A 12,500-nucleotide genomic window follows, 5' to 3' on the forward strand; every position below is an offset into this window, starting at 1 on the left:
TCCACGTGGATCCTGAATTTGTTTAATCTCCTGGCCGTCTTTTTTTCTTCTCTTTATTTTTTACGCCTGTTCTCTTTCTTGTGCTTCTCTCTTTGTGACTGTCATCTCCTCTCACATTTCTGTTCTCTTTTCCTCGACTCGGTTCTTCTCTTGAGGACAGGGGAAATCGGATTACAGAAGAAAAATGTGACCGAAAAATTGCAAACATACAAAAACAGCAAGATGGAGCTTTAAATAGTGTTCTCCACTTTGGCAAAAGCAGTGGCTTAGTGAGTTGGCAAGTCTGAATCTTAGTGAAAGAACAAATACATAATAAAAATGCATGAAATGTATATCTATGTTAGATCTGGTCTAAATGTATCGTTTTCTTTCTTTTCTTCTATCTCTTTTTCTATTTTTACATTTTTCTTTCCTTTTTCCTTCCTTTTTTTGTTTTTGTATTTCTTTTCTGTTTTCATTCTTTATACCTCTTTCTGTATTCTGAATTGTGCATGTATACAAGGTGTCGACCCACGTAATTACTAAGGCCCCGGCAATATCTACCTTGGCTCATCAACCTCTATAAAGGCCGACCTGATGAGGCTCACCCTTCCGGGCGTTGAACTTGGGTCAACTTAGGTCATTAACAGTTATAAAGGTCAGACTCGCCAAGTTGCACCGAGTCCTGAGTTACTAACTTCTTAGGCAAAGTTGGCAGGAAGGAAAGCGGGAAAACCAAGACCAAATTAGCTCCAACGAAGTCATATTGGTTAGGTTGTATCGAGGTTTTGAGGTTGTGGAAACTAGTAGGACTGGTCATGGGGTGGTCGTGTGTAGATATTCTCAAATTCGAACAACACATTCATAAATCTGGTAGAAAATTAAAGATACACATTTAGGTTGTTCGTGCCTTTAACTATGCATTGATACAAGAAGAAACAACTGACCAAGTTAGTCACTACATACTACCAACAGAAGTTATACGCCACTGCCGCGCTGCTGCGTCATTTTTTTTTTTTCCATAATTTTACTTTTTTTTTTCTTTTCTTTTTTTGAGAAACTGAGGTCACTCTGGCTATGCTTCCATTGCCCAATAGAAGTTTACGGCAGGAAGAACATGTATTTGACGAGAGGTGATGCTAAATATTTATATTTTTCGATAGCACGAAAGTTTCTTAAGTTTGTCGAGGAAAGCTAACATAACTTTTCACTTTTTCACTCTAGTCTGAATTAACTAACGCCCGCCCCTGGAATAAAAAAAAAAAAAAAAAATCTGACGAATATCCAGTCTCTGCGCGCTCCCGAATTCTAAGACCTCCCAGAAACCAATATAGTATGCTCTTGTAAAACCTTAATGTCGAAAAACATTTGAAAAATACTTAAAAAACAACAACAAAAACAGGAGACCATGATTTCCAACTTTTTAAGCTTTTTCCCGTCGACATAAGACTTTGGAACTCTTTTTCTCCACAAACTCATCAATCCTGATGTCAAATTCTTCGCGCTTTTTCTAAGCCATCAACCCCTATTTTCAACCCGTTCGCAACCGGATGGTTGTAGGTGGGAAGGACGGGGATGGGGGTGTTTGGCAAGGGGGGGAAGTGGGAGAGCATAGCGGCGGTAAGAGCGTGTCATCTGGTACGGAAGGGGCACGTCGAGTTGGACCATAACCTTTGTCTTACCGAGGTGTGTGGGGGTGGGGGTGGGGTGGGGTGGGGGGTTGAGATGGGGGGGGAGGGGGGAGCCCCATGGAGATAACTGAAATAACCCGGCGGAAGCCGAAATAAATGGTAAAATGCTCCACGGCACACTGGAAATTACTGGTACAGCATCCTTTTCCTTTAGGGAAAAGACTACCATCCAGACACGTGACCCATTTCCCCATCGGAACGACACATACTGACCGATGATGACCCTTTCGGAGGACCCCCCCACCTCCCCGGCTTCACCTCCTTTCTACGTCAATCTCCGTCTCCATCGATCCTCCAAATAGCACCCTACTTACCTTCAGATCCCGATGGACGATGTGTCGATTGTGGCAGAACTCCACTGCGGAAAGGATTTGCCAGAACTTTCTCCTGGCCATAGATTCTGTCATCCGCCCGTAGCGCGCAATGTAGTCTGCAAAGACACAAAAAGAGAACATTTTAGCGTTCGCGGCACCATTCGACCCTTGACAGTATGAGTAAGTGCTGTTCAATATCCCCATATTTGGTCATAAAATGTACGGACGCTTAAGAGAAATGACAAAAATGAGATTAATTGCGACACGGCAAAAGGGTCTTAATATCTCTTCGATGTGGTAGAAATCTTCTTTTCCTTGGTGAAGGACCAAAAATTATTTAATTACTTTTCTTTATCATCCTCTCTCACAATCTTCAGACTTCAAAGTACGATTTTGCTCAGGAGAGGATGGAAGCGAGGTTTCCTCCTCAGCCCCGCAAACTCCCAGACTCCAAATTTGAGAGACGACATGACGTCACCTTTAACCCGAGGACCAGAACACGGGTGGAGACAGTTCTGTAGCGCGTCTGCCCGCGCCATGCAATAAGCGTTACATCGCTCGGAGTGGTCGGTGTCACAGATTGCACGTCCCAAGGGTGATGTAGCAATGGGGGCAGGTGGTGATGATGGTGTTGGAGAAGCTGGTGGTTGTGATAAAGTATAAAACTGGTAGTGGCAATGTTGCTCATGGTTGTAGCAAAACTGTAAGTCTTGTTGCACCCTGTTGCATTTGCTTACTTTATTACTGTATGATAAAAATTGTATCACCTGTGTTGCCGTGGTGTGGCGGCTATGGTGGTGTTAAATGTTGTACTGGTGATGGAGAATGGGCCGGGATAGTGGAGAAGGTGAGGCAATTTTTAGATGTTACACCAATAATCAAAATGATGGCTGTCGTGAAGGTTGTGGTGTTGATGGTGGTGGTAGTGGTGGTGTTAATATTGATAGTGAAGGTGTTAATAGTATGTGTTATGAAACACCATAACTGTGGCTGTAATTGTGATGATAGTGTTGTTGATGGTAGTTGTGTTGGTAATAGGTTTGGTGAGGTAATGACAATGGTGTTGTCAATGGTGGAGATAAAAATATTTCTAGAGGTCATTGTGGCTGTGGTGGTGGCTAAGATGATGATGGCAGTGATGGTGATGGCAATGGTGGTGTTGGTGGATTGAATGGCACTGGTGATATTGTTGGTGTTGTTGTTGGTGGTGGGTGCCCGGCTAGCACAGAGAGAGAGAGAGATAGAACAAAGGCTTTGCCTTGGATGTGAACGTAGGGTAGGGGGGAAACAGCTCATGTGGCACGAGGAATTTGACCGTCGTGCTTTGCAATTCAGGAATGACGTAAACACTTCTCTACCGAGGAGTTGCCCCGGAAACGAATGAAATCGTCTGGTAGCAACCAGAACAAAGGGACAAGTGCCACCCGATACGGAAAGCGTAAGATAAGATTTAGTATTAGAAAAAAAAATGAAATATCTATTGAGGAACAATAGACAGCATAAGATGAACATGACACTAGCACAGGCGCTGGGAGAAGTGTAGATAGACATCGTGCTGATTGAGACTAAATTAGTTGAGGTGTCATATTTGAAAATAAAACGAAAAGAAGAGAAAGTGATAGTGCAGATGGAAGGGGAGAGAGAGAGACAGAGACAGACAGAGAGAGAGAGAGAGAGAGAGAGAGAGAGAGAGAGAGAGAGAGAGAGAGAGAGAGAGAGAGAGAGAGAGAGAGAGAGAGAGAGAGAGAGAGGGAGATAGAGAGAGAGAGAGAGAGAGAGAGAACTAAGGAGGGGGGAGGAGCAGGAGAAAGAGAGGATGGTGACGTGCTCGAGTGGATCCGAGGTAGGAGAAGGATAAGAGGCCCGAAGAGAGGAGAGAAGAGGGAGGTGGGAGGCGGGAGAAGAGAGGAGGGAGGAAGGAAGTGGGAGGAGGAAGGAGGGAAAAGGGAGGAGGGAGGAGGGAAGAGAGAGGAGGGAGGAGGGGAAGAGAAAGGAGGGAGGAGGGAAGAGAGAGGAGGGAGGAGGAAAGAGAGGAGAAAGGAGGGAAAAGGGAGGAGGGAGGAGGAAAGAGAGGAGGGAGGAGGGGAAGAGAGAGGTGGGAGGAAGGAAGAGAGAGGAGGGAGGAAGAAGGTGGGAGGAGGGAGGAGGGAGAAAAAAGGAGGGAGGAAGGAGGAGGGAGGAGGGAGGTGGGAGGTGGGAGGAGGGAGGTGGGAGGTGGGAGGTGGGAGGAGGGAGGAGGGAGGAGGGAGGAGGGAGAAGGGAAGAGAGAGGAGGGAGGAAAAAGGTGGGAGGAGGGAGGAATGAGGAGGGAGGAGGGAGGAAGGAGGAGGGAGGAGGGAGGGAGGGAGGAGGAGGAGGAGGGAGGAGGGAGGAGGGAGGAGGGAGGAGGGAGGAAGGAGGAGGGAGGAGGGAGGAGGGAGGAGGGAAGAGGAAGGAGGGAGACAGTCTCTGTCTCTCGCCAGGGATCTTCGGCGAAGTAAAAGGGAAGAGGTGTAGCCTTTACAACAGAAACGAAGAGGAAGGGTGAGGAGAAGGAGAATAAAAAGGAGGAGAAAAAATATAAGAAGAGGAGAACGAGGAAGAGTTAGAGGGAAAAAGAGAGCAAATAAGAAGATAATGCGAAATAGAAAGGAGAGGAAAAGGATGACGAAGAAAAAGTTGTAAAGGAAGACAGAAAATATATGGGAGATGAAAAGAAGGAAAACCAATATATGAAACACAACAGGTTGATAAAGAAACCAAGAAATATCTACAGGGAGAGAAAAGGAAGAAAAGAAAGAGGAAAAGGAAAAGGAGGAGGAGGAGGAGGAAGAGGAGGTAGGATGAAAAAGATGGGAAAGGAGAGGAATAAGAATAGGAAGAAAAGGAAGAGGAAGAGAAATGGGAGAAAAGCTACGACGAAAAAGAAGAGGAATAAAAACATAGAAAGAAAAGAAAAATTAATAAAACGATGGTGAAGCATCAAGGCATAAGAAAATGAAGACTAGGAAGACTATCTATCTATCTGCATACTAAGGTTTCTTTACCTTTATGATACAGGAAGGTAGTCAAGCCAAAAGCACGTACGGAATAGAGAGACAAAATGAGGAAAAGAAAAAAGAGGAAGAAGAAGAAAAGAGGAAGAAGAAGAAAAGAGGAAGAATAGATAGGAAAGAGGCGATAATTATGGAGGCCATCGTAGATATATAAAAAAAAAAACAATGAGGGCAGGAGGAAGGAGGAACAGGAGGGAGGGTGTGAGGGGGATGAAGAGGCGGAGTGAGGCGAGAAATGAGAAGGACGTGGACTGTGTCAATGATGCTCAGGCGCCTCGCAAGGGAAGGAGGCAGGGAGTGGGGGAGGGTGGGAGTGAGGGAGGGTGGGAGTGAGGGAGGGTGGGAGTGAGGGAGGGTGGGAGTGAGGGAGGGTGAGAATGAGGGAGGGTGGGAATGAGGGAGGGTGGGAGGGAGGGAGGTTGGGAGTGAGGGAGAGTGGGAGTGAGGGAGAGTGGGAGTGAGGGAGGGTGTGAGGGAGGGAAGGGAGTTGGTTGAGGAATGAGGGAGGGTGGAGAGGGTGGGAGGGAGAAGGAATGGGGGGATGGAAAAGGGCGTGAGAGAAGGTGTGGAATGGAGAGGAAGGGTAGGAACGGGAAGAGGCAAGAAGGAGACAGGGCTGGAGGGAAGAAGAAAAAAGGTAAATGGAGGAGGGAGGATCAAGGAGAGTAGGGAGGAGGAGGAAGAGGAGGAGGAGGGGGAGGAGGAGGAGGAGGAGGAGGAGTAGGAGGAGGAGGAGGAATAGGAGGAGGAGTAGGAGGAGGAGTAGGAGGAGGAGGAGGAGGAGGAGGAGGAGAAGGAGGAGGAGGAGGAGGAGGTGAAGGTTAGTTGGGGTGAACGGAAAAGATAGGAGTGCGGTAGAGAAGGAGGGGGATAAGGATAGAGAGTAGGGAGGAAGGCTGTTTGGAAGGCAGAGGATGCTAATGACGAAGGTGGAGGAAGGGAGGGAAGGAAGGAGGGAAGGAGACCAAGGAATTGCAGACAAGAAAATGAAATGTCGAGATAGGACACACACACACACACACACACACACACACACACACACACACACACACACACACACACACACAGAGAGAGAGAGAGAGAGAGAGAGAGAGAGAGAGAGAGAGATATAGATAGATAGATAGATAGAGAGAGAGAGAGAGAGAGAGAGAGAGAGAGAGAGAGAGAGAGAGAGAGAGAGAGAGAGAGAGAGAGAGAGAGAGAATAGAAGAGAGAGAGAGAGAGAGAGAGTAGGGGAGAGAAAGAGAGAGGAGAGAGAGAGAGAGAGAGAGAGAGAGAGAGAGAGAGAGAGAGAGAGAGAGAGAGAGAGAGAGAGAGAGAGAGAGAGAGAGAGAGAGAGAGAGAGAGAGAGAGAGAGAGAGAGAGAGAGAGAGATAGAGAGAGGTAGACCACTGTGTTAGGAGTGCAACGACATTGCAATGAGAGAAATGAAGGAGAGACGAGGGATGCCTATGGAACTGACGACAGCGAGAGAACGTGACGGAGCTGAAAGAGTCTAGACCACGCCTCCTCCTCCCCCTCCTCCTCTTGAAGGAGGGAGTCCCCGACAGAAAGGCGACTTCTATAGCTATAGTATCAATCCATCAACCATTTCGCCCCGTTGTGTGACTTTAGTTGTTTACTCTAGCCGCTGTCAAGTGATTTTATTCAACTGAAAGTGGCAACTCTCCCCCTTTTGTAATAAAGTCTCTCTGATCTGAACAAAACTGTGAGGCGTTAGTTAGATCAAATCCATCTAATCAGCCACTAAACTTTTACGAGCTTATTGCAATAGTCTCAAATTACTTGTGGACCTTCAAATCTTCCTCTAAACTGAAGTAGCTCGTCTAGATTAATCCAGAATAAACCCATATTTAGTTAGTTGACATAAACCTTCTAAGGTGTCGTAAGGGTCAGTCTAAACTGAATGGAATTGGATGGTACTGAACAGTTGAAGGGGTTACTGGGGGTATATGGGATAAAGATTTTCAGTCTACAGGCAAAGTTTATGGACTTTGCTATGGCAGGAAAGGACCTTTGATGGGGATCGCAAGCACCACGGAGGGAAAAACAAAAACAAAACAAAAAACACGAAGGTGACAGAAAAAAAGTGCCAATCGGCGAGAAAGAGGTCAGACCTGGATAAAGAAACTTGGCCATCTTCCCTGGTTGGGACTTAGTTAATTTCTTTATTCTCAGTTTCGGTGCATTTGAGTTGCTATTGAGTAATGATTCACTACCAAATTCAGTCACATGTTTCAAGAAGAACCAATCTAGCAGACAAGCTGTTTCATTGATTCTGGTAAATTGAAAACCAAGAATAACAACATTTTTCTTTTTGAAATGAGATAACACCTAACCACATTTAAATATAAAGCCTCTGCATGTGCACAAGAATAGAACTTGCGAGTGACGTCATTTGTCATTGTCTCAAGGCCATGTTACGTCATGTCGACTTTGACATTTTCATGGAAAGCAAACAGAGTTTCATAAACTTGAACACACATTGTATATCTTATTAAAAAGACGTCCGATATTTTTCCCCTCTGTGATGTATAGCGTTGTTCATAACATCTTAATGGTTGAAAGGTTATCATAATTATGAAGTAGCTGTATACTTGTCACATTAACCACTCCAGTATAGATATATATTGGTAAAAGGTAACATTATTACTATTATGTACTACATGAATGAATGAATAAATCAGCTTAGACTGTGGAGTCCTGCCATGTAGGTGCTGTGTCTTGCTGCAATGCTTCTGACGCGACCATTGGTCTTGCGGCAGGGAGGGATGGCCCTTTATTCACATGAAGCTAAGATAAAAGAGCAAACAAATGGGTGTTGGACACACTCACACACACACACACACACACACACACACACACACACACACACACACACACACACACACACACACACACACACACACACACACACTCACACACACACACACACACACACACACACACACACACTCACACACACACACACACACACACACACACACACACACACACTCACACACACACACACACACACACACACACACACACACACACACACACACACACACACGCACACACACATATACACACACAAACATACAAACACACACGGGCACACACACAAACACACACATGCGCGCACACACACACACACGCACACATACACACACATACAAAGATACATGTATACACACATGCACATACACACACACGCGTGTATACTATCATAGTCGCGATGGGTTGAACACAAAATTTCGTGTATGTGTATGTAACTCGAACATACAAATATATAAGAAAAGTTGCGCTCAACTTATATCTTTCTTGATGGAGCAATGGATGAAGTCACTACAGCACTTATTATGCGCTACCCGGGTTCGTGTCCTTGGCCGTACCACGTTTCAATTTCTGCATGTTGCCTTCACGGATCACCCGATGTTGATGGTTTAGAATTAAAGTGCGTTGTGGTTGATAAAAGTGTATCTATTCACTGGAACCCATCCAGTGTTGATCATATATATACATATATATATATATATATATATATATATATATATATATATATATATATATGTGTGTGTGTGTGTGTGTGTGTGTGTGTGTGTGTGTGTGTGTGTGTGTGTGTGTGTATGTGTGTGTGTGTGTGTGTGTGTGTGTGTGTGTGTGTGTGTGTGTGTGTGTGTGTGTGTGTGTGTGTGTGTGTGTATGTGTGTGTGTGTGTGTGTGTGTACATTGTAGTCCTATAAAGCTGGTTGAGTTGGTTGACCTTAGCTTAAGCCAAAGAAAAGTAAGGTTCGTCAGTGCTGTACGGTAAGTGGTGACGCGGTGACAGACGAGCTAGTGAAACATGCAGCGCAATTCCCGTAGACTAATCTTGTGTTTACTTCGTTCCATCAACTGAGGTGCCACGGAGATGCAGAAAATAGCCAACATCTACTATAGGATGCACCATAAATTTGGAAGGACATGAATGACACTAGCGAGTTTTTCTTCCCTGGCAAAGGTAGGTTGGGGAATTGTGCCAACTAGGTGAATAGAATAGTCTGTCGGATGGCGAGATACGGCGTCACTTGGTACGATGGTGGTTCGCTATGCACTGTGAATAGAGCCCATCTTAGCATATATGTGCCCAGGTTATACATGCGAGATTCTACTTGGGTTAAATTTAGGCGATTTTATCAGGCCATTGGGCTGTAGGCCTGATTGGGTTGTGGTTTTTATTATTTTTATCAACTTTATCTGATTGAGTTGTGGCTTTTATTATTTTTATCAACTTTATCTGTACACGTTCTGCATCTATTGTAGATCCCATTCCGACTAACAATAGACGATATTATTCAAGTGATCTAGAATTTAAGACGGGCATGTTTTAAATTTGACTCAGTTAAGGACATTTCTATTTAGTCTATCTCAGTTAAGGTTACCTTAATCATTACCATCTCTAAGGTTATCTCAAGTAATGCTGTGTCAATTACGGTTCTATCAGTAAAGACTAACTCAAACTTAACTACATCAATGCTATTCCAAATGAAGTTATCTCCATTATGTGTGTCTTCGTAAGCACATTTTTGTCAGTGCTGAAGATTTTAAATTTTATTTTGATCTTCGTCTTGACGGCGATGAGGAGCTCCTTCGCTCCACGATCGAGACAGAAGACTACTTTCTCTAAGGGAGCACATTTCCGTCTGCCTCTGTGCATCACTAACAACAAAATTGAGAAAATCCGTCATTCTGATGGCTAAACACGAATAGATGCTTTTGTATCAATAACAGTGAAAATAAATAACAATGATGATAATATTAATGGCAATAATGATAATAATAATGATGACAATAATAATAATAATAATATTAATAATAATAATATTAATAATAATAATAATAATAATAATAATAATAATAATAATAATAATAATAATAATAATAATGATAATAATGATAATAATGATAATAATGATAATAATGATAATAATGATAATAATAATGATGATGATGATGATGATGATGATGATGATGATGATGATGATGATGATGATGATGATGATGATGATGATGATGATGCTGATGATGATGATGATGATGATGATAATGATGATGATGATAATAATGATAATAATGATAATAATGATAGTAATAATAATAATAATAATAATAATAATAATAATAATAATAATAATAATAATAATAATAATAATAATAATAATAGTAATAATAATAATAATAATAACAATAATAATAATAATAATAATAATAATAATGATAATAATAATAATAACAATAATAATAATATTTATCAATATGAAAATATATCACAAATAAATTAATTAGATAAGGCATATAAAATGAAATATGAACAAAAGAATCGTTAATGATTATAGAAAAACAACGATAGAGAAGTAAATAAACAGCAGTAGAAAACGAAATAAACTAAACACTCAAAATATCTTCCCACCTCATTCCCTCTTCAAGAGCTCTGCCGGTTTGGAGAACCAGCGCTCTTTCGTTCTTTCTTTCAATAGTCCTCACACGCGTCTTTCATAAGAGCGTGTGAGTGCTCACGAGAATGTTGATTTGCATGTGTGTGTGTGTGTGTGTGTGTGTGTGTGTGTGTGTGTGTGTGTGTGTGTGTGTGTGTGTGTGTGTGTGTGTGTGTGTGTGTGTGTGTGTGTGTGTGTGTTTGTGTTTGTGTTTGTGCGCGCGTGTGTGTGTGTATGTGGAGGTGTGTGTGTGTGGATAATGTATGTATAGGCATTTTCGCGAGATAGGTGTCCACAATCAAGGTGGGTGCGCGTTTTTTCAAAGGATTTCTCATGCAACAGAAACTATACCTTCTTTCACCTGAATCAATGAATTTTTATGAGAATTTCCTAACTTGGCCTTTTTCAATGTGTGTGCAAAGGCAAGTGGTATTCCATTCAGCTTGGAAATCATTTTTATATACAGAGCTGAGGTGTCCTGGATGTGGCTTGTACAATCCGTTCCAGAACCATCATTGTATGATTGTATATTTTGTGAGACTTGTTCCCACATGCGCGCTAATGTCTCTTTTTACTTATGCAGCTATTGTTGAGGTCAAGTGAGCCGGGTAGAACGATAGCAGTCTGCTGGCGGCAACAAATGAAATAAAATACACCCCATTTAAAAACACAGACCAGGGCACGAAAGGAGCCTGTGGAAATGGGACGAAAGAATAAGAAACTAAAAATACTATTTTGATGATTGCTCATTGTTACTGATTAAATGAAACATTCTGTGATGAAGATTCCGTCAGTCACTTGACAGAGATCACAGGTTGGGTGTTGCTAAAATAAGAACTGAAAGAACAAAGGTCTCCTCAAGAAAGGTCAAGAAAAGCTTTGCTTTAGAAAACCTGAAGAAGTCTAGACAACGTGTAACAGAACTGATAAACAAATTACAAAAAGAAATTACCACCCGGAGAGCTAGAATGTTTAGAATAGATGGAATTGTCTTAAAGAAAGTGGTAGAAGAAATAATAAAGTTAGACATTCATTTAAGACAAAGAAGATTACTGCGTGGTGAGCAACAAGAAGAGGATGGAGTAAGAAAAAATCGTAAAGGGGTGAAAAATAAAAGATGAAAAGACTGAGCTACTTAAGTTGTATCCTGAGATTAATGCGGTTTTTTAAAGGTTATACGTGGAAGCATAGGAACGAACCGACAAAGACTTCAGACATGACATGGAGGGGGCGAAGAAGTGGCTTTCTAGCGTGACAAAGAACAATAGAGAAGAAAGAAATGAGACAACATACCCAATTAAAAATGAAACAGAAACGATCATTCTTACGAAATATGAAAAAACTAAGAGATAGCAACAGTGATTGCAAACCCTATTGAATACGGGAAACAATAAAAAACTAAACTCGTTATCAAAGAATAAGCAGAATAGATAGAATTGATAAAGAGTTTAGTTTATCATATTCGTTGATAAACGATAAGTCAAAAGTAAAACAGTACTATATACAACGACATCCTGACCAATACTGTCACATGGTTTGGAAGTTTAGTCACTGACGAGTAGGACTGAAACAAAGCTATAGATAGTTTTGAGGAAAAAATTATAGGAGTGACAAGAGGAACAGTATGAGAAATGCTGATATCGAAAGAGAACCTGGAGTTCAGAATGAAATTGATGTAGGCAAAAAAAAAAAAAAAAAAAAAAAAAAAAAAAAAAATATGGTATAGGCACCTCCACAGGACGGAAGTAAGATGGTAGGTTGCCGGAGATGGCACTAAGATGGAGACCAAGAGGATAGAGGCCAGTTGGAAGACCCAGGAGAAGGTTGTTGGAGAAAAAGAGAAAACGGAGAACAAATAGAGAGTAAAAGAAATAAAAGCACGGAGCAGAGAAGTGTGGAAAAAAATTGTGAGAAGAAACTCACAGGCTAACGTGGAAGCAGATGAGGCGTTTGCTCAGGTGGCATGAACTGTCTGTTTACTTACTGATTAATTTCTTTATTTACTTATCATTTATTCGTTTA

At 42.1% G+C, this 12,500-nt stretch overlaps 1 protein-coding gene across 2 annotated transcripts in view; it reads right to left on the bottom strand.

The window, feature by feature from the left end:
• The window catches only part of LOC143033463 (serine/threonine-protein kinase SIK2-like), a 261,150-nt gene that overhangs the window by 60,206 nt on the left and 188,444 nt on the right, over positions 1–12,500 (bottom strand). The window contains exon 4 of one of the 2 annotated variants that reach the window (XM_076198935.1): positions 1,985–2,100. In XM_076198935.1, the coding sequence (XP_076055050.1) occupies positions 1,985–2,100 (116 nt within the window). Of the gene's footprint in view, positions 1–1,984; positions 2,101–12,500 lie in introns of those variants that run through there. The other variant, XM_076198936.1, reaches the window with a different exon arrangement.

Source organism: Oratosquilla oratoria, chromosome 15, assembly GCF_046742065.1.
Source record: "Oratosquilla oratoria isolate Oo_2021 chromosome 15, ASM4674206v1, whole genome shotgun sequence".
NCBI classification, from domain to species: Eukaryota; Metazoa; Arthropoda; class Malacostraca; order Stomatopoda; family Squillidae; genus Oratosquilla; species Oratosquilla oratoria.